We start from the raw sequence: 27,941 nt of genomic DNA, 5'->3' as shown, positions 1-27,941 counted from the left end.
CGACATTTGCTTTCCAAAGCAAAAACACACAAAGTCAGTTCACCGTATGACACTTACGATGGTGCGAAGAGTGTTGTCCATGGTGAAGTGGTTCTCCCTATCAAGATAGGACCTCAGGTTTTCAACACTATCTTTCACGTAATGAACATTCGTCCTGCCTATTCCTGCTTGCTGGGACGCCCTTGGATTCATGGGGCAAGTGCTGTAGCGTCATCTCTCCATCAAAAGCTGAGGCATCCAATAGAGGGTAAGATCGTCACTGTGTATGGGGAAGAAGAGTATATTGTCAGTAGTGTGCATACCTTCAGATACGTCGAGATGGATAGTGAGTTCTTTGAGACTCCTTCTCAGTCATTTGAAGTAGTTCCTCCGACTAGTCCTGTCCTTAAGCCAACTTCCCGTGTGCCCAAGGTTATTCGTGCTCCTCCTGCTATGATATCTCTGAAAGATGCTCAAGCCGTGGTTGAAGATGGTGGTCGTACTGGCTGGGGTTAACTGATCAATGTACCGTACAAGTCTGATAGATTTGGCCTGGGGTTTAGCTCTGAAAACATAGTCAAAGATCAGATTAATGCTGTAGAAGATGCTGATAGCGATTGCGACCTGGATAGCTGGATTTTCCCAACAATTGGTGACGGACTCAATAATTGGAAGGCTGAAGACACTATCCCGATTTCCTTTAGTCAGGAGTAATTGTTATTGTCTATTTTAGTGTTGCAAATTTTTAATTTTTACGATTGAACTTCTTAAAGCATTGTGTCTATGCCCGGGGCCCAATAGCTAATTTGTTAAGGGTTTTGTCATTTTCATAAGCATATTCACATTCAATGAATCAATGTACTTTTTGCATTCAAATATTGCGCTATTTATCTTTCCTGTCATCTTTTAAACAAGCTATGTATTCTTACACACACTCACGTAACAAATTGCAGATCCATATCCACTCTGGATCCTGTTGATAATAATTCTGCTACTGTTCATTATGAATTTGAAAATACGATCTACCAAGCCAAGGATGGAAGTGAGGAAGATTGTGAAGTACCTGGAGAGCTTGCCAGACTATTACTGCAAGAGGAAAAGACTATACAGCCACATGAGGAATCAATTGAGACTGTAAATCTGGGTACCGAAGTAGACAAGAAAGAAGTCAAAATAGGAGCAGGCTTGGAAAACAACGTCAAAGAAAGATTGATTCAGATGTTACATGACTATATAGAGATTTTTGCTTGGTCTTATGAAGACATGCCAGGACTGGATACTGACATAGTAGTGCATCGTTTCCCAATGAAGGAAGATTGTCGTCCTGTTAAGCAAAAGGTCCGTCGCATGCGTCCTGAAATGTCTGAGAAAATCAAAGCCGAGGTTATGAAACAATTTGATGCGGGTTTTCTAGTTGTTACTTCTTATCCTCAATGGGTTGCTAATGTGGTACCAGTGCCAAAGAAGGATGGTAAGGTGCGAATGTGTGTAGATTACATAAATTTGAATAAAGCGAGTCCCAAAGATGACTTTCCACTTCCGCACATTGACGTTCTGGTAGATAACACCGCTCAACACAAGGTGTTCTCATTCATGGATGGATTCTCAGGTTATAACCAGATTAAGATGGCACCTGAGGACATGGAGAAAACTACGTTTGTGACGCAATGGGGCACTTTCTGTTATAAAGTAATGCCATTCGGTTTAAAGAATGCAGAGGCAACATACCAGCGTGCTATGGTGGTTTTGTTCCATGATATGATCCATCATGAAATAGAGGTATATGTGGATGACATGATAGCCAGATCTCATACTGAAGAAGAACATCTCGATCATTTATACAAACTGTTTGAGAGGTTGAAGAAATACAAGTTGAGATTGAACCCGAACAAATGCACCTTTGGAGTAAGATCCGGTAAACTCTTGGGCTTTGTTGTCAGTAGTAAAGGAATTGAGGTTGACCCGGTTAAGGTGAGAGCTATTCAAGAAATGCCAGTTCCTCGTACAGATAAAGAAGTCAGAGGTTTCTTGGGACGTTTGAATTAATTTGCCCGATTTATCTCCCATTTGACTGCTACCTGCAAACCCATCTTCAAATTACTGAGGAAGAATCAAGAGATGATATGGAATGATGAATGTCAAGAAGCTTTTGACAAAATCAAGAAGTATCTCCAAGAACCTCCGATTTTGATGCCCCCAGTTGAAGGAAGACCTCTAATCATTTATTTGACCGTGTTAGAAAGTTCAATGGGGTGTGTGTTGGGGCAACATGACGAGTCTGGTCGAAAAGAGCACGCCATATACTACCTTAGCAAAAAGTTTACCGACTGTGAAACAAGATACTCACTGCTTGAGAAAACTTGCTGTGCTTTGGCTTGGGTTGCTCGCCGACTAAGACAGTATATGTTGAATCATACCACTTTATTGATTTCTAAGATGGATCCTATCAAATATATATTTGAGAAACCTACCCTCTCCGGAAGAATAGCAAGGTGGCAGATGATTTTAACAGAGTATGATATCCAATACACTACTCAGAAAGCAATCAAAGGAAGCGTGTTAGCCGATCATTTGGCTCATCAAGCAGTTGATGATTACCAATCTATGAATTTTGAGTTCCCAAATGAGGATGTCATGCTTGTTACTGATTATGAAGAACCTGGACCGGATGAAGGACCCGAACTGGGATCCCGATGGACTATGGTTTTTGATGGATCTTCTAATGCATTGGGCAATGGTGTTGGTGTTGTAATCATTTCCCCCAAGGGTTGCCATACGCCTTTCACTGCTAGACTATGTTTTAATTGTACCAATAATATGGCTGAGTATGAAGCATGTATTTTGGGACTCAGAGCTGCTATAGACCTAAGAATCAAGTTTTTGAGTGTGTACGGAGACTCAGCATTAGTAATCAGTCAGATCCAAGGAGAATGGGACACTAAACATCCGAATCTCATCCCTTATCGAGAGCGGGTGTTGACATTAATCCCATGCTTTGAAGAGATTACATTCGAACATATTCCACGAGAAGAGAATCAGTTGGCAGACGCATTGGCTACCATGTCATCTATGTTCAGGGTCAGATGGGATGATGAAGCTCCCATGATCACCATTGAACGATTAGATGAACCAGCATATTGTTATGAACTTAATGCTGATGAAGTAGAAGAGAAACCTTGGTTCCACGAAGTAAAAAGATATTTAGAAACTCAGGAATACCCTGAAGGGGCATCCATCAACGACAGAAAATTTCTGAGGAAGTTCTCCGCTAAATTCTTTTTGAGTAATGGGGTATTATACAAAATTTAATCATGATTCGACTTTGCTTCGCTGTGTGGATAAAAGGGAAGCAGAAAAGATTATGGAGGACATACACGACGGTATTTTTGGGACTCATTCTAATGGACATACGATGGCCAAGAAGATTCTGAGATCAGGGTATTATTGGTCTACCATGGAAGCTGATTGCCACCGTCACTCCAGAACTTGCCACAAGTGTCAGGTTTATGCGGACAAAGTACATGTACCTCCTGCTCCATTGAACGTGTTGACAGCACCTTGGCCCTTTGCAATGTGGGGCATTGATATGATTGGAGAGATTAAACCTACTGCTTCTAATGGACATCGTTTCATTCTTGTTGCTATTGATTACTTTACGAAGTGGGTAGAAGCAACCTCATTTGCTTCTATCACCAAGAATGTGGTGGCACGGTTCATCAAGAATAATCTTATTTGTCGGTATGGCATCCCTGAAAGAGTTATCACTGATAATGGTACTAATTTGAACAACAAGATGATTACTGAACTCTGCACGCAGTTCAAAATAAGACACCATAACTCTTCTCCGTACCGGCCAAAGATGAATGGCGCCGTGGAAGCTGCTAATAAGAATATTAAGAAGATCATACAAAAAATGACAGTAACATACAAAGACTGGCATGAGATGTTACCCTTTGCCCTTCATGGTTATCGCACTTCAGTACGCACTTCGACAGGGGCAACTCCTTTCTCTTTGGTCTACGGAATGGAAGCTGTTTTACCAGTGGAAGTTCAGATTCCCTCTCTAAGAATTATGAAAGAGGCAGGTTTAGACGAGGATGAATGGGTTCAAACTCGACTCGATCAGATAAATTTGATTGATGAAAAGAGACTTGCGGCTGTTTGTCATGGGAAGATATATCAGAAGCGCATGACCCAGGCGTTTAACAAAAAGGTCAAGAGACAGGTGTATCAAATTGGCGACTTGGTGATCAAGCGTATCATTCTACCACAAGGTGATCCCAGAGGCAAATGGACTCCCATATACGAAGGGCCATTTGTAGTTAAGAAGGTATTCTCTGGTGGAGCCATGATACTTGCTACAATGGATGGCGAAGACTTCCCACATCCCGTGAACACAGACATAGTTAAAAAATACTACGCATAAAAGAGACCCGCTAGGTCGAGGTATCTAGGCAAAAGTAAGGGCATCCCGGCGAACCAAAAGGGTTCGGGCAAAAATTAGGGATAAACATATAAAAATGTACACCCGGCAAGTCGAAAACCTGAAAAGGCGGCTTGGGCAGAAAAGGGTATCCTGGTGGACTGAAAACCTGAAAAGGCGGTCCATGCAAAAATTAGGGATTAAAGCGTATGACTATGTCCCGTTCTCAGACAGCTTCACCCAAGTCAAAGGGATTGAACAAGCCAATCACTTTTATCCGACAGCAGGAGATGAGAGGCTTGAAGACATAATGACAGTAGTGGATTTAAAAATCTATGGGACTTTTTCTTCATAGCTTTTCTTTGTTTTCTTGACAATTTCCTCTTACTAGGATTTCTGTCTCCCTGTACACAAATTGCCTGTTTATAGGCCCTCTGTCAAAATCGATACAATTTTATTTCCAAAAAGATGCTTTTGTTTTACTTTTTCTGTTTTGTTTGCATAAACGTCCATTGATTTGGTTCGAAGGAGTATATGCGTCTGAACATGATTGATGTTTACCAAAAATACATGCATAAAATGAAAACAGCAATTACTAAAAGACTTTAGGATCGTGGATAAGGTCTAACCATGCGTTCCAATAAATCCGGTTGCTAATTCTATTCCCCAGCAAAAAACCAGTTATTCCCCAGAAGAAATGGGCATCACCAGACAGACTGGTCATCTCTTCTATCCCCAGCCAGGCTCTGTTGAATATTTCTATCATCAGACAGAAATCCAGTATCCCCAGCTAAGAAAGGGTCATCAATGCAAATGTCTCCAACCAGGATATGGGGATTTATTTTCCCCTGGCAAAATTTTCAGACGCATAATTCATTCATTACATCATTTCACAGCATACGCATGCATACAATGTTCGCATTTATTTTCGAAAGCATAAAACATCTCATGCATCATGACATGGCATAAAGCTAACTTTATTTTTCAGGTTAATTATCCTCCTGATACATTCAAAATAAAGATCCATTCAGACAGACATCTTTATCGATTACATTCAAGATTCAAATACATCTTTCAGATATAATCCATATAAACATTCATTCGGATAAGTACTCTGATATCCTCCTATTGGTGGCATCTTTAAGCCCATCCCAGACAGTTGTTGCAAATACAACATATACAAATGTTATCAGATATAGCCTAACGTACGGTTCATTCCGATTCAGCCCAACATATGATTCCTTCAACTAGTCCAATACGGTCTAGCGTACGACCCATTTGGATGTTCATTTCCTCAGATACTACCTAGCGTACGGTACATTCCGAGGTGTAGTCTAGCGTACGACTACTTTTTGTCAGATACAGCCTAACATACGGCTCATTCTGCAACTCAGATACGATCTAACGTACGATCCATTCTGATCTTCATTCCTCAGATACTACCTAGCGTACGGTACATCCCGAGATGTAGTCTAGCGTACGACTACTTTTTCTCCAGATGCAGCCTAATAGACGGTTCATTCTGCAACTCAGATACGATCTAACGTACGATCCATTCTGACCCTTATTTGTCAGATACAGCCTAACATACGGCTCATTCTGCAACTCAGATACGATCTAACGTACGATCCATTCTGATCTTCATTCCTCAGATACTACCTAGCGTACGGTACATCCCGAGGTGTAGTCTAGCGTACGACTACTTTTTCTCTAGATGCAGCCTAATAGACGGTTCATTCTACAACTCAGATACGATCTAACATACGATCCATTCTGACCCTTATTTCTCAGATACAGCCTACTGGACGGCTCATTCTGCAACTTAGATACGATCTAGCATATGATCCGGTCTGATCTTTCATCCCCAACGAAGTCACCCGCCTAATGGACAACTCATTCTGCTACTCAGATACGATCTAGCGTACGATCCATTCTGATCTTTACCTCTCCAGAGGCAGCCTAATAGACGGTTCATTCTGCAATTCAGATACGATCTCGCGTATGATCCCTTCTGATCCTTTATCCCCAGCAGCGTATGATCCATTCTGATCTTTCATCATCAAACTTCCTGGATGGCATCTTTAAGCCCATCTCCATCAAGAGTAACTTTTAATTAACAAGCGCAAATTTTTGGGGCATTCTAAGTGTTTAATAATCTTCCACCTCCAGATCGCGAATGGCATACATACCATTCTAACTCTCTCGGTTCAAGAATATTGAACAGGGGCAGCTATCATACCCCAAAATTTTCCCGTTAATCTTGCAAGCCATTTTTCAAGACATTGATCTTAAAAGAACAAAGACCCAGCACACAGGTGGCCAAATCCAGTAAATGACTTAAAATGGCTTGCTCGCTAGGCGAGCAAAATCCTTCGCCTAGCGACCTTTTCGCTGCACCACTCGCCTAGCGAAGCTTACGAATACCAGAAATTTCGGGCTTCATTCTGAGCCCATCAGGTCACAAAAAAAACTATTATAAATACGAAGACCTCATTCAGAAAGGGGGAGAGGGGAGACGGACAGAAACCCTAGCAAGGAAACACAAACATAGACAGCAAACCCTGGAGGCTAACCAAGAGAATTCAGAGCAACCCTAAAGGAAACCCTGAAGGAAACTCATCTGCACAAAGGTTACCTCCGCCCAACTCAACCCGACACCAACCCTAAGAGTGATCTACCAAGTCAACGTTGCAATTCAATTGCAAACAGGTTTGCACTGCCACTACCGCTTTATGCTCCCAATTTACATGTGATATTATGGTTGAATTTATAAATATATCTTAGGTTTGGCATGTGGATTTAAGTATGCATGGATGTCTTGAATGTTTAACCATGTAATTTCTGTAAGGGATGCCATAGGGTTTGGAGCTTGCTGAAATCGTACTGTTATTAGACTCAAAACCCACAGCCGTTCGCTAGCACATCGCTAAGCAAACATGTAGCGAGCGTTCGCCAAGCCTTCGCTAGGCGAGGCAGTAGCGAACATGACAGTCGCTGTTTTTTTTGGTTCTGTTCTATTCTGTGCTTATCTGACATGTTCTATCATAGCTGTGTATTATTTGCCTGACATTATTACTGCTGCGATTCCTTTGTTCGGTGCAACTATTGACCGCACCCCATTTGGTATTCTGACCTGTTTGCTGAATTTTGTGAGGGCTCACATACTCCCGGAGAAGGTAGCTTGCTAGGTATTCCACTTTATTTGTGGGATACCCTTGTGGAGATTCATCCTAATTACCTAACTGATTATAAATTGTTGCCTTTGAATATATGATCTTGGCCCTCTCTTTGTTGCCTTACGGTATTGCGGTCATGTCCCGCGAATGTGGGGATACACTTAGCAAAGACCCTTCGGTTAAATCATCATGTCCCTATAAGATAAATCATAGTCCCTCGGATGTCGCCTGCGAATATATGATTTTGTCCCTCGATGACCCTTCGTTGTAGCCTACGAGTTAATGATGATTGTCCCTTCGAATGCTAAGGTATCCTTACAAATGTTGCCTCCAATGACCAATCGATGACCCTACAATGTCCCTTTACATCCAAAGGATAAGACTACTTATTTCTCAATAGTAAGGATAGTCTTACCCTCCTAAGGATAGGAAATACCTATAAAAACCTTGGTTAGGTACAACTCTTAAATGCTGACTCACAACTTACAATACTTTTCACACCTCACACTTTGCAAAACATCTATTAGAAAATCACCACTTGGTATACATTCATACTAGAATCATTACCAAGTTATATTTTTCTAAACAGCTTTCAAAATTAAACGAGGTAAATACTTTGTATACATTCGTACAAGAATCATTACAAAGTTAAACTCTTTTTTTTAAAACATTTTCGAAACAGCTCTCACACACTTTTTCAGACAAGAAAAACATAAGTGATTAAGCAATTAAGAGCCCATGGATAACCATGGATACAAAGGGTGTTAACCCCTTCCCTTTGTATAATGTACCTCCCGAACCCAAAATCTAATCAAGGTCTTTCCTGTTCTTTTCCGCCTTTCCTTATTGGATAAAAGAAAAGTCGGTGGCGACTCTTGCTATCCGCGACATTTGCTTTCCAAAGCAAAAACACACAAAGTCAGTTCACCGTATGACAGCTAGGTATACTGGAAGAACCCATTTGACTCCATTCCACTTTGAGCCTAACTTCCTTTGCAGTCGAGAACTTGGGAAATGGTGGGCTAAGTATTACATCGAGGAATTTTGCGAAGTTACTTCCTTTATTCAACTGTTTGACAAAGTTTTTCTTCTTGTTTTGGAAAAGACCAAGAAAGGTACTTATACGCTTATAAAAGAAATTCAAGCTATTCAAAACTACTTTGAAACTGCCTATCGACCTGATGATCTTAGTCGAACCATCCGCGAAGCAGCTGTTACGCTCAAAGAGAAATTTTCAAAGAAATAAGAAACCTTAATGATTCCCTCATACGTTCCTCATGAGAAACGCTATGAAATGGCTCTTGAACTATTTCCCCCAAAGTTTCCTGCACTGCTAAATGCGGACTTTGAAGTGGCTCCCCCCCCCCCATTTCCAGATTGGCTCATTTGTGGATACTCTATTAAAATCCTCCGACAACAATCTCAGAAAAAGACTCAGCGGGTGGTTGCGACTAAGCACACTTTAGGCAGTTTCAAAGGGCATCTTCATATAGGAATCGAAAATGTCCGAATTGAATTGGACATAGAAGGTGTGATATAGGGGGCTTCCCTCGAAGTATATTCCCTTTGACAGGCTATTTTCTTTTAACTAACGCTGACCATTTCTTATTGTTTTTGTCTAGCTATCAAGACCCCCCCAAAAAAACACACCAACAAAAGACCCATCGGCTCGAAGGCCGAAGGAAGTAGCAGGCCTGCAAAGGTACCTCTCTTTCCTTGTTCCTTTATCCTTATTATACATTGATGATATAACATTTAATTCTTGGCTCAGGTTGCTCGAAAACCTCTGGTGAGTACCCTAAGAATCCAAAAACTTGTTGCTGCCCCCATCATCGTAGATTCTGACGAAGATGACCTGTCGCCTGTTCTTGACCTTAATTCTAGAAAAAGGAAGTCACAGTCGAAACCCATTAATGCTTCGAATCAACCACCAATCAAACTTCAAAGAAAAAGGCCTGTTGCACTTGTTATCCAAGAACCTACTCCTGAGGAAATGGCAAGAGTAGCAACGACTCAAAGTGAGAGCGACAATTCTATCCCTCGGGTCAAATGTTATAAGGTACCACACACTTCTCTTCACTTTATTTAACTTGCTTTCCTCTTTTAGTCATTTATACCTTCTGATTGTATTGATTTTAGGGTGACGTGAACACTGTTATTCTTCCCAAGAAAACTTCTTCCTCCAAGCCTATCTCTATGCCTGATGTTTTGAACATCGCTGGCAAACCTACCTATCGACCATCCTCTGAAAAGGGGCCCATAAGCGAGATTAATCAGCCTCCACCCGGTGACCTCGATGCTTCGCCACCAAAAACCGCTACTCAACATTCTCATACCAGTGACTTTGGTCATGAAACTGATTCGAGCGAAGAAAATGAGGCCCAAGGTGATCCAGTCTCTATGGCTGAGGATGAGCTAGCTGAGGATGAGGAAACCTCTGGGGCTGGTCTACATACAGCTGAAGGAACAAATGATCCCTAGGGAGAAGGATGGGGCATCGAAGACATGGTTGTAGAGGAAGCGGCTGAAGGAAATCTTGCGACTAATCCTAATAATGTCGAAGGCCAAATAGAAGGAAGCTCCATTGCAGGTGAAGAACATGCTCGAACTCAAACCCTTGTGATGGCTGACAATCCGACGGTTGGAGTTTCGTTGAGTAGCATTGGTGCCCTTTCTGCAGAAAAATTGGCTATCTTGAAGCGAAGTCAACCACTTAAGTATTTAAAGGCGATGCTAAATTGCAGGGAGAGTTCTTCTGACCAAAGCCATAACACTTCAGTGTCAGAAGATCAGCCTTCGAGCACTCCTGCGGGCTAAATCCTTTCTAAAATCAAAGACAAAGTCTTTAAGGGTGACTTGTTTCTGTTGCTGCTGGCTAATCCTTCTGCCCCTTTAACTCTGAAAGCTCTTCTTAGCCAGGTTGACTTGCTAGAGGCTTCCCCTGAAGTGGCGAACGTTATTATAGAGATAGGAACCATGATCGACCAAGCTGTTGCAGATCATAAGTTGCTACCTTACATTATAGGGGAAATAGAGAAAAAGTCTGGTCCTGAGGTTGTAGCTTGGGATGTTGCTACCGAATACACCAATAAGGAAATGGAGTTAGAACAAACCAAGCAAAAGAATAAAGAGAAGGTTGATGCTCATGATCGCAACATCGCTTCCTAGAGACAACAAATATCAGAACTGCAGGCCAGAATCTCTGATGCTGAAAAGCAAAGAGGGAAGAGCACTTATAGTGGCGATTACTCTTATCTAGGTTAAATTTGAAAATAAAAATAAAATCTTCTAAAAAAAATTAAAATAAATTACATGTCTTTTCACATGTCATTATTGTGGAAAAGATCATGCACATCATTCATTGTGCTATTGAAGCCATTGTTCTGCCTCGTCCATTTCGCGCGCATATGGTCTCTCCTCCTTGCTTGCTCTTGATCTTGGTTGGTGAAGTAATTATCCATTTTTTCAACTGATGCAAACTTGGATCTTAAGCTCTGAGTCGGAATATGGTCTTCTTGTTGATTATAGAAGTCTCTAAACACAAGGGCGAATCTCGGAGGTTCAACATATAAAGTAGGTGAAACTTCTGTTATCCACTTTGTAACCCCCATTGCGTGAGCTTCCATTCTACTTTGAAACTTTGGCATTTATTGACCTTGAATTTACTATTGTTTTTATTGTGCTTGTGGTTGTCCGAATCCTTCATCATTTCCTAGTTGATTTTATTGATTACTTTGGGCAGCTTCTCCGTGATGCATGTTTTGCAACCTTCTAATGGCGGAAGCGTTGAGCGGTGCTTTCGGACTGATTAACTCACCGTCAGGGTAAACTGTCATACTTACTCTCCTACATAATTCATTTATAACATAAAAATTCCCACAAGCTTTTTGTGCATTGTTAGCCATATATTTGATATTTTCAGCAATTAACAGCCCTAAGTTAATAACTTCCCCCCTCAAAAGAGCTAACAGACCTAAACACCGCTTCATAATGAATTGTGATTGATTGGATGCGGCCTCTAAAGTTTGAACAAAAAATAGGCCCACGCCCTCGAAATTTGGCAGAATTCGAAGGTTTTGAGACGTAGTGTTAAACCACGATATATCACCCACGCCGCCTTTGGCCTACAAAAAGTATCTAACATTACCTGAGCCATGTCCTCGTTTATGACCTTGTTCTTTTGTCTATAATTCATGATAGAACACATATGAGGAGATTGCAAATTAAAAAAAAGAATATATTATAGAAGGAGAATAGTCAATATACTTACCTCGCATATATGACATGTATGAGTTTACCTTGCCAAATGTTGCATTCGCGTAAAATTCTAGGCTGATTCTCTTATTTGTTTCATGAATCAGATTATTGAAACTTACCCATTGCCTTTGTTGCAAAACCTCTTTGACTTCTCCAAAACCTTGCAAATCATTCAAATCAAATGTCGTTTCCCTCACAATATGGTAATCCACCAGCTTAAAATATTTTTCCGGATGAGCCTCAGAGAGAAATTTGACATTTGGGAAGGTAGGAGCATTAGGCGTTAGGGAAGTCCTTGATGATGAGCCTTTTGACACACGTCCTCTCTTGGAAGCCATGATACCTACGACAATACAAAAACAATACCACACAGAGAAAAAGAAGAAAACAATTACGCATAACTTTGGCTCAAATGAATGAATAGAAAGCAGAGGAGTAGGGCAAGAATTATGAGAAAAAGTGATTTAAAAATCACTATTTATAGGCTAACTAGTCGTTGCTCATCATGCAAATTATACCTCTATCGCACACGTGATAGCAATGGTTACCTTCAATGTCTCTTTCTAACGTTCATATTGCGTTCGTCATAACCTCATCACGCATGATAGCAACAGTCCACAGATTTTCCCCAACGTATCTATCGCACGCGTGATTCCTATATCACGCACATGATGAAGTCATATCATGCACATGATAGGCTGCGTGGTAAATCCAGGGTCTGATGCTTTTTTCCATCTATCCTTTTCTCCTTTTCTTTTTCTTTCTTTTCTCCTTTTCCCGCTTTCTCTTCAAACAAAATAACACACCATTTGACATGTTTAAAAAAATTAAAATTCAACGATAAATAAAAATAAATTCTTACCGATGGGTTGCCTCCTATCAAGCACTTCTTTTCCGTCATTAGCTTGATGGTCCATGCCTAAGGCACGTCAGGCATAAGGGATACCCTCACGCCGATCATTTCCCTTCTACCTTTTCCTTTGTCCACCTTGCTACCTTTTTCCTCCAGATGGTAGCAAGTATCCGAGTCCCCACATACAGTGTCCAGTTATACACCTTAAAAACCATTTTTTCTTTGTTGAACTTCAAGATAAGTTCACTAGTTTGTATATCTATCTTTGCTTTCCCAGTTTCCAAGAATGGTCGTCTGAGAATAACAAACCCTCATGAATCTCCTTTTGTATCAAGCACTACAAAATCTATAGGAAACACTAATCCATTGACATGTACTAACATGTCTCGTAAGATACCAAGTGGTTGAGTAACAGATGAATCAGCTAAAGTGGGAGTCATGTTACTCGGTGTGATCTCACCCACTTTGAATTCTTTGACCTTTTTTAGCGGCATGACATTTATACTAGATCCTAAATCACATAGATCATGTGGGATCTTCACTCTACCAATATTACAAGAAATAGTTAACTTAACTGGGTCTTTTAGCTTGAGTGGCAATGTTTGAGGCATCACCATGTCAACCTTCTCAGTCTTGTTTACCTGTTCCTTGACCACTTTCTCTTTTGTCCGCTTTAGTAATGCCTTCATAAATTTATAAAACTTAGGAATTAGTTCTAAAATTTCATGGAACGAAAAACTTACCTGAATGGTAGCTAGCATTTCAATGAACTTTGCAAACATCCATGCCCCATCGTCTTGAACTAGTTTCTTTTTAATTATGGGATATGGTGGTTAGATGTAATATGGTAATTCGAGATTTAGATGATTCAAGATCTGCTTCTTTGTTCTCTTCCAAGGAGAGTTTTTATCTATAAGTTTATCAAAGGTGAATCGTCTTTACTCTAGGTCACCTTGATTGTTACTCTCCTCTTTTTCAATCACATTTTCTACTCTCTCAATCACATCCTCTTTAACTATTTTAACTTCACCCTTTTCGGTAATCACCCTAAAACCTATTTCCACAACCTTTCATGATTCATTCTTAGGATTATCTACAGTGTTACCTATAAATCCTTCACTCGAGCTTGGCAAAGTAGCAATTTGTCTAGATCACTGACCAATCTGCATCTCCAAATTTAGATCGACGCATCATGGTTTTTACTCATTATTTCATGGTTCTTATTTACCTGATCAAAGCTACTCCGAGTGACTATAATGAAATTTTGCAAGGTCTCTTCCAAATGTGAAGGTTTCCTTTGAAACTAAGCTTGTTGGCTTTGTTGCATACCTTTATTATCATTTGAATTTTGATTATTGCACTAATGGAAATTTGGTTGATCTTTCAAACTTGGATTGTAGGTGTTGGAATAAGGGTTGTTCTTCTGAAAATTAGCAAATTGGACTTCTTCACATGATCCTTCCAAGGAGCACCTTCCGTTTGCATGTTCTCCTTCATAAAACTCACACCTAAATGCTTGTATCTGTCTCACGTTAGCTTTATCTAAGCTACTCTCAACTAGCTTTTTATTTAACAATTCAATCTTAGATAAAAGTGAAGTATGGGTATCAACAACTAACATACCTTTGGGCTTGGCCATAATTTTGATTTTTACCGACCTTTCGCTTTTTGAGTAGTACTCATTCATACACATATTATTTCTTTTACTTGTGGTTCAGTCATTGATCGGATAATGTTTCCCATGGAAGCATCCAACAACATACGAGTTTGACACTTGAGACCTTTAATGAAATTTTGCATCTAATCCATATTATTCATATTATGATTCGAGCATCTGTGCAGCAAAAGTTTGAATCTTTCCCATGAGTCATAAAGCGACTCAGTTTCCGCTGCTCGAAATTTACAATCTCTGCTCTTTGCTCGGTAAACTGAGTAGTGGTGAAGAATCTTATTAGGAATTTATCCTCCAATTTCTTCCAAGTTCAAATTGTTTCATTTGGAAGGCAAAGTAACCAATCCTTAGCCCTTCCAATTAGTGAGAACCCAAATAATCTCAACTTAACCTGGTCTCTAGTGACATATGTTGGTTTACACATTGAAGCTATTTCGTAGAAGCGTGCAAGATTCTCCCCCGGGTCTCTAATCGCGTTCTCGTCGAACAGATTATCATGTAAGCTTGAAAGCATAAAATTATTAATATCAAAGTTAGCAGGGTCTGCCGGTAGAAACCCTCTCGAAACCTGTTTTCATCGGTTCTTTTACAATAATTACACATAGTTTAGGATGGTATAGTTGCCATGGTGATTTCTTCTTCAGAGTCTGAAGAAATTAGAGGTTGATCTTCAATTTAGATCCTTTGAGTTATATTTGCTTCCTTGAGTGCTATCCTGATAGCACATGCGGTTCTTTCAATTTCTAGATCAAATGATGTCAACACCGATTCTGAGTTGCATATACACAAACAAGAAATATCTCAATAGCACTATGATTAAAATAAAACAAAAATCAAAGAGACTAAAAAAAATAAAAAATAAAATGCTACACAAACGTCGCCTTGTTGAAATATCAACAATCCTCGATAACGGCGCCAAAAACTTGATGACTTATCGACAAGTGTACCGGTAGTGTTGCAGTAATAAAAAGATCCAATCCACAGGGACTGCCTTTTAATAACACAAAATGTGTGCAATGTGAAAAGTAAATAAGTGCTTAAACAGAATTATGAAAGCGGCCAAGTTGTGTTTAGAATCCCCTATTTCTCTATTGTTTATGCTTGATGCCTTATATGAATGATCTTATCACTATAACCCCAATGGCTTCCAATGCCCTAAAAATCACCCATGATGCTGTAAAAATCGTGTCTTGCTCTCCAAAATTTGTAACCCTTACCAAAGTGCATAATTTCCCCTTAAAATAGCTCATTGTGAATCAGTTGCATCAGAAAAAGCCCAGAAAAAGGACCATCGCGCGCATGATATTTTGCATCGCGCGCGCGATACAACTTTTATGGCACTATCGCGTGCGTGATGGTGCGTGATCGCGACTTTATGATTCTATTGGGGTATTAACTACAAGTGCACAGTCTAATCGCGTAGTAATAAAAGATATCGATCCCACAGGGACTTAATGAATCGATATACCGTTTTTCTAGGGTTACTTCGTAAAGCTAAGGCGGATGATCCTTTGATGATTAGGGGGGAAAGTAAAACTAAAATAAGATCTAGATTAAATATCAAATAACGCGGATATCGGTATGTAGTTCGTCGTAATTAGGGAATCAAATCTTCGTTGGTTTCTTAGTTTTAAAATAAATCTTTTCAGCAGACACTATTGATTAAAAGTCTTTTCTCAAACTCTCGCTCTGTTGAATCAAACTATGACTTTATATTAATGTACGCTCTCACTATTTAGTTAAGTCTAAAACCACTTTTTGAAAACAATAGAATCTATAGAAACTCTTTTTAAGAAAATGCTAACCATTTAAACACCCTTGTCTCAAACTCTCGCTCTATTGACTTAGATTATATGATTAACTTAGATGCTTAACTCTCGTCCTCACATTTAACCTTTAAAAATACTTTTTGAAAATGATTAGAATTTAATTAACTCTAAAAATTGCTTTCGCCCTGATTTAAAGTTAGTGTCCAATTTACATTGTCCAGTTAAAAGCTCAAACCGTCGTTCTATTGATTTTAACTTCTTTATGCTTTTTACTCTTGTACAAAGACTTTGGTATTAACTCTGTAAATTGGGACCATAAAAAGAGTGATTATATTTTTAAATAAATTTAAACCAACTTAGTTTTGATTCCTTCATTCCGCTTACTTTACATACCGATATCTAAGTTTATTTAGCCGGACATGCTAAACAAGCCTAAACAATAATTATACTTAAATACAGCCATATCAGACAGACAGTATAGATAAACAGTAGTACAGAGCATATATAAATTAAAACAATAAATTGATGAACCTGTAAAATTAATAGAAATCTTGATTGTTCCTAGCTTCGATGCTTGAACACTCCACCACAAACCGGTTGGATTTGTTCTTCATAATCTTCGATCAGACAGTAAAATAAAGGCGAAGGAATAAAGTACTATGATCTAACGTAAGGTTAGATCCAGTAAAAGTTACACAATAGTTTCCGGTGTAGAAACTATTGTGAGAAAATTAATTGAATGCTTTGAAAATTGACTGGAAAAGAAAAGGAAATAAAATTGCTAGGAAAGTAGAGTGCTGGAAAATTAAAAAATAGTAAAAATAATGCACGGTGCCGAAAACTGGAAAAAATTGAGAGCGCCCCAGGGTTCCATAATTCGTCCTATTTATATCCATCCATCAAGTGACCGTTTCTTCGAAAGTCCTTCAGTAGGTTTTGTCACGCGTCAACTGGTCAAGCGAAGAGAAAGGTGAACGTGCTTCTGTTACGCGTCAAAGCCAAAAATATAGGAATGGGGTATGACGCCCGTCACACCATGTGTTACGCTCGTAACACTTAGCAGAGGGGCATGACGCTCGTCACAGCATCACAACGCCTCTCCTTGTAGTTGTGGGCTGGGCTTTAGTGGATTGCTTTTTATCCTCTTTTTGCACCTCTTTTTCTTTATTTTTCATGTATGCTTCAAATAATGTTACCTGAAATAAATAGAAGGAAAATACCAAGTAATATCGAATGATATGAAATAAATCGAAACAAATAATAATATAATTTAATTAAATCGAGTCCAAAAATGTGATATTATTTCATGTTATCAAACTCCCCCATACTTAGACTTTTGCTTATCCTCAAGCAAGATTCAATGTAGAGATCGGTTTAAAATACTAGCCAGATGAAATTTACAAACACACATCAATTTGTAGTAGGTTGCAAGTAAATCTCGTTTAAAAAAATAACTTGAGCTTAATCTTAACATCAACAACTACCGTTACAACTTCAGATAACCCCACCTTATGCAAACCAGTTCGAGTCACGCCATTATAGCTATCCTAGTTCTTTTACTCTTATTTCACTCGTTTTCATTCTAGCGAAATCACATTAAGCCCTTTATCTTTTCGCGCACATAGTGGAGTAACCGGTTAGCGATTCTGATTCCCTTTTTAGCTGGAAGTTCTGGTACATAAGTTGGATAACTTCGTTATCTAGTCCATTGCAAATTGCGGGGGATCGGACCGTAGTCCGCCCTACCAAGTTCAGCACCAGAAACTGCTGAACCAACTCACAATGGATCGTTCATACAATGTTTTTGTAGGGTCCGCAACCTTTGGATTAAATGATCGGGTAAGGATCACCTAACTTAATTAGTGCATTTCCTGATTTTTTTTTCTTCTAATATATTGTCTTGGGAATCATTCACTTATATTCAACGGCTCTCCACGTAGTTTGCTATTAGGATGGTGCCGACTTCTCGTATAAACTACTCGGGGTTACTATAAAACTAAAAGTTCAAGGGATTGGTATAATAGGTACTTTTCTGATCTAACATGTTGAGGTTTTTAGAGCGTTGGGGCGGTAATAATTTTTGTCTTAATTTTACTCAAGTTTGATAAAATAAGCAACCTTTATACTTATTGAGTGTGTTGAATTTTTGTGATGGCTCAAGAAAATTTGAGGGGAATAGATAATAAAAAAATTTCACACTAGGGACTCAACTTAAAGTAAATATATATTATATAATTTTTTTTTTTTAAAATTGATTGAAAGGGAAATAACAATAAAAAGGGAAATACATACTTGAAAGAGGAATGCTGAAAGAGAAGTAATCATAACTGAAACAAAGTTCCCCCCCCCCCCCCACACTTAAATGAAACATTGTCCCCAATGTTTTAAAGAAAAGCGAAAAGAAAGGAAAATTAAATAAATATGCTCAAATCTGCCTGCGTCCTCTTGTTCTCGGACCCGATGAGCGTTGATGTACTTCCAAGTCATCAAACCTGTTGAGCAAGTCAGTGAACCGCTGGTCGGTTATTGCATTCCTCGCTTCCTGTTGATGTTGCATCTGGCGCATTAGTTGCATCACTTCAAGATTTTGCGCCTGCACATCATCAATAGCATCCATGATGTCATCATTAGTTGCTGGCCTTCTTCTTCGACGACGTCGGGAGGATGGACCAGTTGCATTATCGGAAGGGTTAAGCGGGGCTGACTGTTGTTCAGGACCGTGATCACCTTGCTCCATTTCCTCAAACTCTTCAGGGGGCGGGTTTGCTTGTGTAGGCTCGGTAGGTTCGGGAGCATTCAGATCGTAGATGAATCGGTCTGGGTTTGTGACATCTGTGAGGGCCATGTTGGGCAAAACAACGCTTGGGACTTCTTGGTTATTCACCATAAGATAATACCTTCCGCCTACCCTATTTTTGATTAAGCGGCTGGAGCGACAATAGCTTATATCCATAGATAGGGGTGGTAGAGGTTGTAAATTTTGAAGTCGGTCCCCTAGATTCAGACCAAGTGCTATGGAGGTTATCAATCCTCCAATCACAAAAGGTTGGCGGCCTCTAGCACAAAGGGTACGAATATGGTGAAGTAAGAAAGAAGCGGCGTTTACCTTTGTATCCATTTCAAAGACGCAGTGGAGGAAGAATAATGCCTTCACGTTGACTTTGTTGTTGTTGGGTCGACCAAAAATGGTGTTTTGCAGGATGCGGATAAAATATTGGATGGTTGGGTTATGTATGTGTGAAGCAAGTAGTACATCCCAGTTGTTTGTTTCCACACCGGATATTTTTCTAAAGAGGTCGAAGGCGTTTATGTGCCACTGTGAGTTCGGAGGGATTCTTGGGTGGACTTGCCCTTCTACAGGGAAGTGTAGCATGGCACTCAGCTGATCTTGGGATAGTGAGTACTCGGTGTTGAACATGCGGAAATTTGCGGTACCGGTTAAGTACTCGTCTTCACCGGTTGGAGTGGTGTATGAATAGGAACTTAAAAATTCTAAGGTGAGTGATGGATAGGTAGGTTGATTGTGTGTGCAAAGAAAGGTTAAATCAGCAAGCTGAAGCATCCGTTGCACACCTTGAAGTAAGCCTAATTCTTGTAAACAATTTAAATCAAGATACCTGGTGGAGACGACACCTCGTTGTTGAAACCGATCGAACTGCTCCCGTTGATAATTATCATCTTCGAATCGGAAGATAATATTTCCGAACTGTTGGTTTTCCGCCATATTGATAGGTGGGTTGAAAGAAGGAAAGAGGTTGCAAATGTATTTGTATAGAGTGATTTGTTGGAATGATGTGGTTTAGGGAGAAATGGAGTGTAGGTATTTATAGGAAAAGTTTTTGTTTGTTGGAAGAGGAGTGGGTGAGAGAAAAATAAATGTGGAGGAATGTGAGTGGGATGGAGTAAAGAGGTGAATGAATGGGGAAAATAAAAAGGTGGGGGGTAACGGTCGTGTCCCCAACGGTCACCAACGTTCACCTATTCTGAAGCTGTCACGCTCGTGACGGAAGGTGTTACGGGCGTCACATGCACTTGCGTGATGACCGTGATGGATTGTGTGACGCTCGTCACACCAGTCAGCTTGCAACGGTCACTTACGTGGGTGCTTCATAATTTGTTATTATTATTTTATTGTTTTTATTTTGTTTTTGTTTATGTTTATTATATTTTGCTATTATTATATTTTAGAAATACCATGTATGCTATTCTACTACACATCATAGTGCATAAATATATTTTTCTCTAATAGACTATGCAAGTAGTAGCATATAGTGGATATCATTACTGGTAATTGTAGATATTGCATAAATCAAAATAAAATAGAATAAACCAATAATGCAATAACTTCATAAAATAAACATAATGTAACATTTGAAGATAAAAGAAAACATGGAAAAACAAATACTAAGATTAAAATAATGTTAAACGAAACGATAGATTCCCTAAAACTAAAATTAATTAACTAAAAACTTCTAGCCACTTGCAGGATCTCTGGCCGGAGGGGCAAAGGAATTGACACAGTGTAGTAACTCATGAAATTGATTTGTCATACTACTCATGTATCCCAGAAATTCATGTCCCATATTTCTGATGGCATCTTGTTCTGACATCAAGGCTTGAATGGTGGTGTTGTAATCAGTTCCGGGCATATGATGTCTAAGATCAGGTATTGCCGATTCTGCGGTCGGGATAGGATGAGGTGGAGAGGCAACATCATGGTAACCTGTAGGTGTCTGTGGATCAGACTCAGCATAAGGAATCTGGTCGTCACAAATCTCATAGTCTTGGATGGATTCAATAGATCTAACAGGGGAAGGTATTCCATTTAGGTTGTAGAGCCAATTGTTTCGGTTATGGACACTAGTCATCGGACTAGGCATGGTGAATAGGTAGAAAGCTTGGTTATTAATTATTAGTTCAAACTCTTCAGGTCCAAGGTTTCCTATAAACATAGTGTTGAAGAGGAAAGGTATATTCATAGACTCAATGCCGCAGAAAGGGTTCAAGTCAAGCATGGGTTGGCGCAATCCAATAGCATTAACAATCATGGTTATAAGTCCTCCTATTAGGATCGGTGCACTGTCAGCTTGAATAAGGCGGTCGAAACTCGCCAACATATAGGTGGCACCATTCACTGGACGGTTCTGGGAAGCACAAAATATTATGAAGAGCTCATCACGTGATACTGTGGTGATGTTTGATTTCTTCCCAAAAAGAGTGTGTGCTAGGATCTTGTGGAAATAACGAAATGATGGGTTATGTATGTTTCCAGAAAGAAACTGATGTTCCTCAGGGTCGTCATTACCCGTCAAACTTCCCCAAAAATGTTCAAGATCTCTATATTCAAAAAGGTCTTCTTGGCTCATGGTGAATGTATCAAAAGAGGTAGGGAACCCTAAAAGGTTAGTAAAGTCTTGAATGTTAAATTGATACTCCATATTGAACATCCTGAACTGAATGAAACCTCGGCTTATTCCTTTTCCATGGTTTGGTAGATAGATCAGGGAGCTAAGGAATTCTAGAGTTAGTCTCCGGTAAGTGACAAATTGTCTTCAAATAGGAGTGGTTTCCCACCCTATTTGACTCACCAGATACATGACACTCTCTCTTAATCCAAGGGCAGTTGCCCAATCATCAGCATAGAAACTTGGGTGCATCTCTCTCTCTGCTAGTTCTTCGAATTTTTGTCTCTGAGCTTTCCCTCTGAATTTGATACCCATACGATCAATTTGTCTCATCAGGTTAGTGTTAACTAAAGAAAAGAAAAACAAGAATTTAGTCAGGATTTGGCCAGATGCCGAAAGAAGAAAAGAAGAAAATTTTTATAAAATAAAATAAATGAAGAATGAATACTAAATAAAATCAAAAAGAATAATCCAAGAAAAAATAAAATAGAAATAGAAAATAAAATAGAAAGTTGTGGGTTGTCTCCCACGAAGCGCTTTGTTTAATGTCGCAAGCTCGACATAAAACTAGTAAATGTTAATCTATAGATTTAGGAGACAATACGTCTAAGTGCAGGACTTGCGAGTCTTCATTGTTTTCATCATAGTGATAATGTTTCAGACGTTGCCCGTTTATGATAAATGCTTCCATAGATTTTCCTTTAATTTCCACAGCTCCACCAGGGAAAACATTAGTAACTTGGAAAGGGCCTGACCATCTAGAGCGTAGTTTTCCTGGGAATAACTTAAGCCTAGAGTTGAACAAAAGGACTACATCGCCTTGTTTGAAAGTTTTTCTTGATATACGTTTATCATGCCATTTTTTCGTTCTTTCCTTGTAGATTCTGGCATTTTCGTATGCGTCTTGTCTAAGTTCTTCTAATTCGTTTATATCAAGGATTCGCTTTTCACCGGCGGCCTTATAGTTTAAATTTAAATTTTTAATAGCCCAATAGGCCTTATGTTCTAACTCTACTGGGAGGTGGCAAGATTTACCATAAATAAGCTTAAATGGGGTTGTTCCTATGGGAGTTTTGTAAGCGGTTCGATATGCCCATAAAGATTCGGGTAATTTTGATGACCAGTCTTTCCTTAAGGTGGCGACTGTTTTTTCCAATATCTGTTTAATTTCTCTGTTAGACACTTCCACTTGTCCACTAGTTTGAGGATGGTAAGGTGTCGCTACTCGATGTTTTACGCCATACTTAAACAATAATTTTTCGAGTATCCTAGATATGAAATGCGATCCACCATCACTGAATACTATTCTTGGGACACCAAATCTTGGAAAGATTATATTCTTAAAGAGTGTAGTTACTACTCGTGTGTCGTTTGTTGGAGAAGCTATAGCTTCAATCCATTTTGATACGTAGTCAACCGCTACGAGTATGTACTTGTTACCGAAAGAAGGTGGAAAAGGTCCCATGAAATCTATTCCCCATACATCGAAAATCTCTACTTCCAAAATGCCCTTTTGTGCCATCTCGTCACGTCTAGATATGTTTCCTGTGTGTTGACATCTATCACATTTCTTGACAGCAACATGCACATCCTTCCATATGTTTGGCCAATAAAGACCGGCTTGTAGGATTTTAGAGCAGGTCTTGAATGTACTTGCGTGTCCACCATAAGGAGCGGAATGACAATGTTGGATTATACTTTCTATCTCTTCTTCAGGTATACACCGACGGAAAATACCATCGGGGCCTCTTTTGAAAAGTAAAGGGTCGTCCCAGTAATAATGTTTCATGTCATGGAAGAATCGTTTCTTTTGCTGGTAGGATAAATTAAGTGGAACTATTCCGGCGACTAAATAATTGAAAAAGTCGGCGTACCATGGTGTAACGCATACAGCCAAGGTGGTCTCTACCTGTTTATCAGCTCTATTTTCTTCCAAATTAGCTATAAGTTTATCGTACGAGAAGTCATCATTGATTGATGTTCTTTCCGGTTCCAGATTTTCAAGTCTAGAAAGGTGATCTGCTACTACGTTTTCAGTTCCTTTTTTATCTTTGATTTCCAAATCAAATTCTTGTAACAACAAGATCCACCTTAGGAGTCTAGGTTTAGCATCCTTTTTTGTTAAGAGGTACTTAATGGCAGCGTGGTCAGTGTAAACGATTATTTTAGCTCCGACCAAGTAGGAACGAAATTTATCTAGTGCAAATACTACTGCTAAAAGTTCTTTCTCGGTCGTGGCGTAATTCATTTGCGCTTCATCTAGAGTTCTACTCGCATAATATATGACGTAAAGTTTTTTATCCTTTCGTTGTCCTAAAACAGCACCTACGGCGTAGTCACTTGCGTCACACATTATTTCAAATGGTTCATTCCAATCCGGGGTCTGCATTATGGGCGCGGAGATCAATGCTTGTTTAAGCGTTTGAAATGCTTATAAGCATTTGTTGTCGAAGATGAATCCAGCATCTTTCATTAATAGTCCGGTTAAAGGTTTAGTTATTTTAGAGAAATCTTTAATGAATCGTCGGTAAAAACCAGCATGTCCTAAGAAGCTTCGTACTTCTCTCACAGTTTTCGGAGGTTGAAGGTTTTCGATTACTTCTATTTTGGCTTTGTCTACTTCAATTCCTCTATTTGATATGATGTGTCCTAAAACAATTCCTTCTTGTACCATAAAGTGACATTTTTCCCAATTAAGTACTAGGTTTACTTTTACACATCGTTCTAGAACTCTTTCTAGGTTTTCAAGACATTCTTCGAAACTTTGCCCGCATACGGAAAAGTCATCCATAAAGACTTCCATGATGTTTTCGAGAAAATCGGCGAATATTGCCATCATGCACCTTTGGAAGGTTGCAGGAGCATTGCACAAGCCAAACGGCATTCGTCGATAAGCGAAGGTACCGAAAGGACATGTGAACGTTGTCTTTTCTTGGTCATCAGGATGAATTGGTATTTGAAAGAAGCCTGAGTAACCGTCCAGATAGCAGAAATGAGAATGCTTTGCTAATCGTTCTAACATCTGGTCTATGAATGGTAAAGGAAAATGATATTTTCGGGTTGCTTTGTTTAGTTTCCTATAGTCAATGCACATTCTCCATCCCGATTCGATTCGTTTGATTATAGTTTCTCCTTTCTCATTTTCGATAACTGTTATACCTCCTTTCTTTGGTACTACGTGTACAGGACTAACCCATTTGCTATCGGATATAGGATATATGATACCTGCCTCTAATAACTTCGTTACCTCCTTCTTCACTACCTCACTCAGGATCGGGTTTAATCTCCTCTGATGTTCCCTAGAAGTTTTACAGTCTTCTTCTAGCATGATGCGATGCATACAAATAGAAGGACTTATCCCTTTAAGATCGGTGATGTTGTATCCTAGTGCGGTTGGATATTTTCTTAAGATATGTAGGAGTTTTTCGGTTTCGAGTTTTCCTAGGTCTGCATTAACTATCACTGGTCGTTCAAGTTCTGAGTCTAGGAATTCATATCTCAGATTTTTGGGAAGTATTTTCAGGTCGAGGGTTTGTTTCTTAAGGCATTGCGTAGTATCCGGTGTTATTGCTAAACATTGGTTTAGTCTGTCTTCTGCGCGATAGTCAGACAATTTGTCATTTTCTAATTTTGTTTCTTTTATGCACTTGTCGATGATATCCATGAAGTAACATGTGTCATCTATTGCAGGTGCTTTCAAAAATTTGGAAAGAATGAACTCAATTTTCTCTTCTCCTACTTCGAAAGTGAGTCGTCCTCGTTTTACGTCTATGATAGAACCGGCGGTTGCTAAGAAGGGTCTTCCCAGTATAATGGGTGTAACTTCATCCTCTCTTATGTCCATAATTATAAAATCGGTTGGGATGTAGAATTGACCTATGTGCACGGGAACGTTTTCAAGAATTCCTACGGGATATCTAACGGAACGATCTGCTAATTGCACAGACATTTTAGTTGGTCTTAATTCTCCCATTTCCAGTTTCTTGCATATGGACAAGGGCATAACACTGATACCGGCTCCTAAATCGCATAGAGCTTTGTCTATGACAAATTTTCCTATGTGACAGGGTATAGAGAAACTACCAGGATCTTTAAGTTTAGGAGGCATATTCTGGATTATAGCGCTACATTCAGCAGTGAGTTTAACGGTTTCGCTATCTTCAAGTTTCCTTTTATTAGAAAGAATTTCTTTTAAGAACTTAGCATATGAGGGCATCTGTGTAATAGCTTCTGTAAAAGGAATGGTGACGTTTAGTTGTTTTAGGAGGTCAACAAATTTTTTAAATTGGCCCGCGTCTTTGGTTTTAATAAGCCTCTAAGGATAAGGGATAGGTGGTTTATAGGGCGGTGGAGGTACATAAGGTTCTTTCTTTTCTACGGGTTCCTTATTACTCTATTCCTTTTCCTTAGGTTTATTTTCTTCCTCAGTTGACTTTTTAGAGTTTTGGTTTTCAATTCTTGGATCAGATGGTCCTTCTACCTCTGTTCCACTTCTCAATATAATTGCATGAGCGTGGCTTTTCGGGTTAGGTTGGGGTTGTCCAGGAAATGTACCAGTTGGGGCAGCAGTAGGCGCTTGTTGTTGAGCTACTTGTGAGATTTGTGTTTCCAGCATTTTGTTATGGGTAGCCAGGGCATCTACTTTACTTGCTAGTTGTTTAATTTGTTCGTTAGTGTGTACATTCTGGTTTAAGAAATCTTTATTGGTTTGCTGTTGAGAAGCTATGAAATTCTCCATCATGATTTCCAAGTTGGATTTCCTAGGAACGTTATTGTTAGGCGTAGATGGGGTCGGCTTTTGATATCCAGGAGGTATAGCTGGGGCTTGATTGGGAGCCTGTCCTGGTGCGTATAAAGCATTATTACTCTTATATGAAAAATTAGGATGGTTCTTCCAGTTTGAGTTATAGGTATGCGAGTAAGGATTTCCTTGAGCATAATTCACTTGCTCTGCTTGGATTCCTGTTAGGAGTTGACAATCTGTAGGAGTGTGACCTTGGATTCCACAGACTTCGCAATTTTGAGTTACGGCAACCACGATGGCTGGAGGTGATACATTTAAACTTTCAATTTTCTGGGCAAGAGCATCCACTTTTGCATTAACATGATCAAGGCTACTTATCTCGTACATGCCACTTTTCGTTTGAGGTTTTTCTACCATTGTTCGGTCGCTTCCCCATTGATAATGATTTTGGGCCATGCTCTCGATAAGTTGATAAGTATCAGCGTAAGGTTTATCCATAAGCGCACCACCTGCGGCGGCGTCTATCGTTAATCTTGTGTTGTATAAGAGACCATTATAGAAGGTATGAATTACTAACCAGTCCTCTAAACCATGGTGTGGACAAAGTCTCATCATGTCTTTGTATCTTTCCCAGGCTTCGAAAAGAGACTCGTTATCTTTCTGTTTAAATCCATTTATCTGGGCTCTCAACATAGCTGTTTTGCTTGGAGGAAAATATCGGGCAAGAAAGACTTTCTTCAACTCATTCCATATGGTGACTGAGTTGAAAGGAAGGGACTGAAGCCATCTTCTAGCTTTATCCCTTAACGAGAAAGGAAAGAGACGAAGTCGAATTGCCTCTGAAGTGACACCATTAGCTTTAACAGTATCAGCGTATTAGACAAATACGAATAAATGAAGGTTTGGATCCTCGGTAGAATTTCCAGAGAATTGATTCTGTTGCACTGCTTGTAACAGCGAAGGTTTAAGTTCAAAGTTGTTTGCTTCGATTGCGGGTGGAGCAATACTCGAATGCGGCTCATCTTACGATGGAGCGGCGTAATCTCGAAGAGCACGAGCTGGTTCTGCCATCTCGGGTATCGACGAAGGAAGAAGATTTTTGAGATCAGGAATTTCGATTGGAGGAAGATTGTTTGCTGCACGATACTCTCGAATTCTTCGTAAGACTCAGAGATATCGTTCAACGTCGTTGATTCGTAAGTAGTAAGGTTCGCCTTGTGAGCGAGTATGTGGCATACAAATCAACGAAAAACAAGGGAAAGAAAAAAAAATTGCCTTAGTCTCTACAGCGTAACAGAAGAGTTACGAAATCGACTAAATAAAAGTCCCCGGCAACAGCGCCAAAAACTTGATCGCGACTTTATGAGTCTATTGGGGTATTAACTGCAAGTGCACAGTCTAATCGCGTAGTAATAAAAGATATCGATCCCACAGGGACTTAATGAATCGATATACCGTTTTTCTAGGGTTACTTCGTAAAGCTAAGGCGGATGATCCTTTGATGATTAGGGGGGAAAGTAAAACTAAAATAAGATCTAGATTAAATATCAAATAACGCGGATATCGGTATGTAGTTCGTCGTAATTAGGGAATCAAATCTTCGTTGGTTTCTTAGTTTTAAAATAAATCTTTTCAGCAGACACTATTGATTAAAAGTCTTTTC

The 27,941-nt window shown here is 39.5% G+C and overlaps 1 protein-coding gene and 1 non-coding gene across 2 annotated transcripts; one reads left to right on the top strand and one right to left on the bottom strand.

Moving 5' to 3' along the window:
- Positions 1-12,999: 12,999 nt before the first annotated feature.
- Positions 13,000-13,449, bottom strand: LOC127079164 (uncharacterized). Its single transcript, XM_051019586.1, has 2 exons — positions 13,432-13,449; positions 13,000-13,371 (listed from the first exon to the last, which is right to left on the bottom strand). The coding sequence occupies exons 1-2, from the start codon at positions 13,447-13,449 to the stop codon at positions 13,000-13,002; spliced, it is 390 nt and encodes a 129-aa protein (XP_050875543.1).
- A 13,415-nt stretch (positions 13,450-26,864) lies between these two features.
- LOC127089030 (small nucleolar RNA R71) lies at positions 26,865-26,971 on the top strand. The gene has a single exon (XR_007790810.1). It is a non-coding gene; the product is annotated as a small nucleolar RNA R71 (small nucleolar RNA).
- Positions 26,972-27,941: the final 970 nt, after the last annotated feature.

The sequence above is a fragment of the Lathyrus oleraceus genome, chromosome 5, assembly GCF_024323335.1.
Source record: "Lathyrus oleraceus cultivar Zhongwan6 chromosome 5, CAAS_Psat_ZW6_1.0, whole genome shotgun sequence".
NCBI classification, from domain to species: Eukaryota; Viridiplantae; Streptophyta; class Magnoliopsida; order Fabales; family Fabaceae; genus Lathyrus; species Lathyrus oleraceus.
The sequence above is the reverse complement of the archived record's forward strand: the minus strand, read 5'-3'. Positions and strand labels throughout refer to the sequence as shown.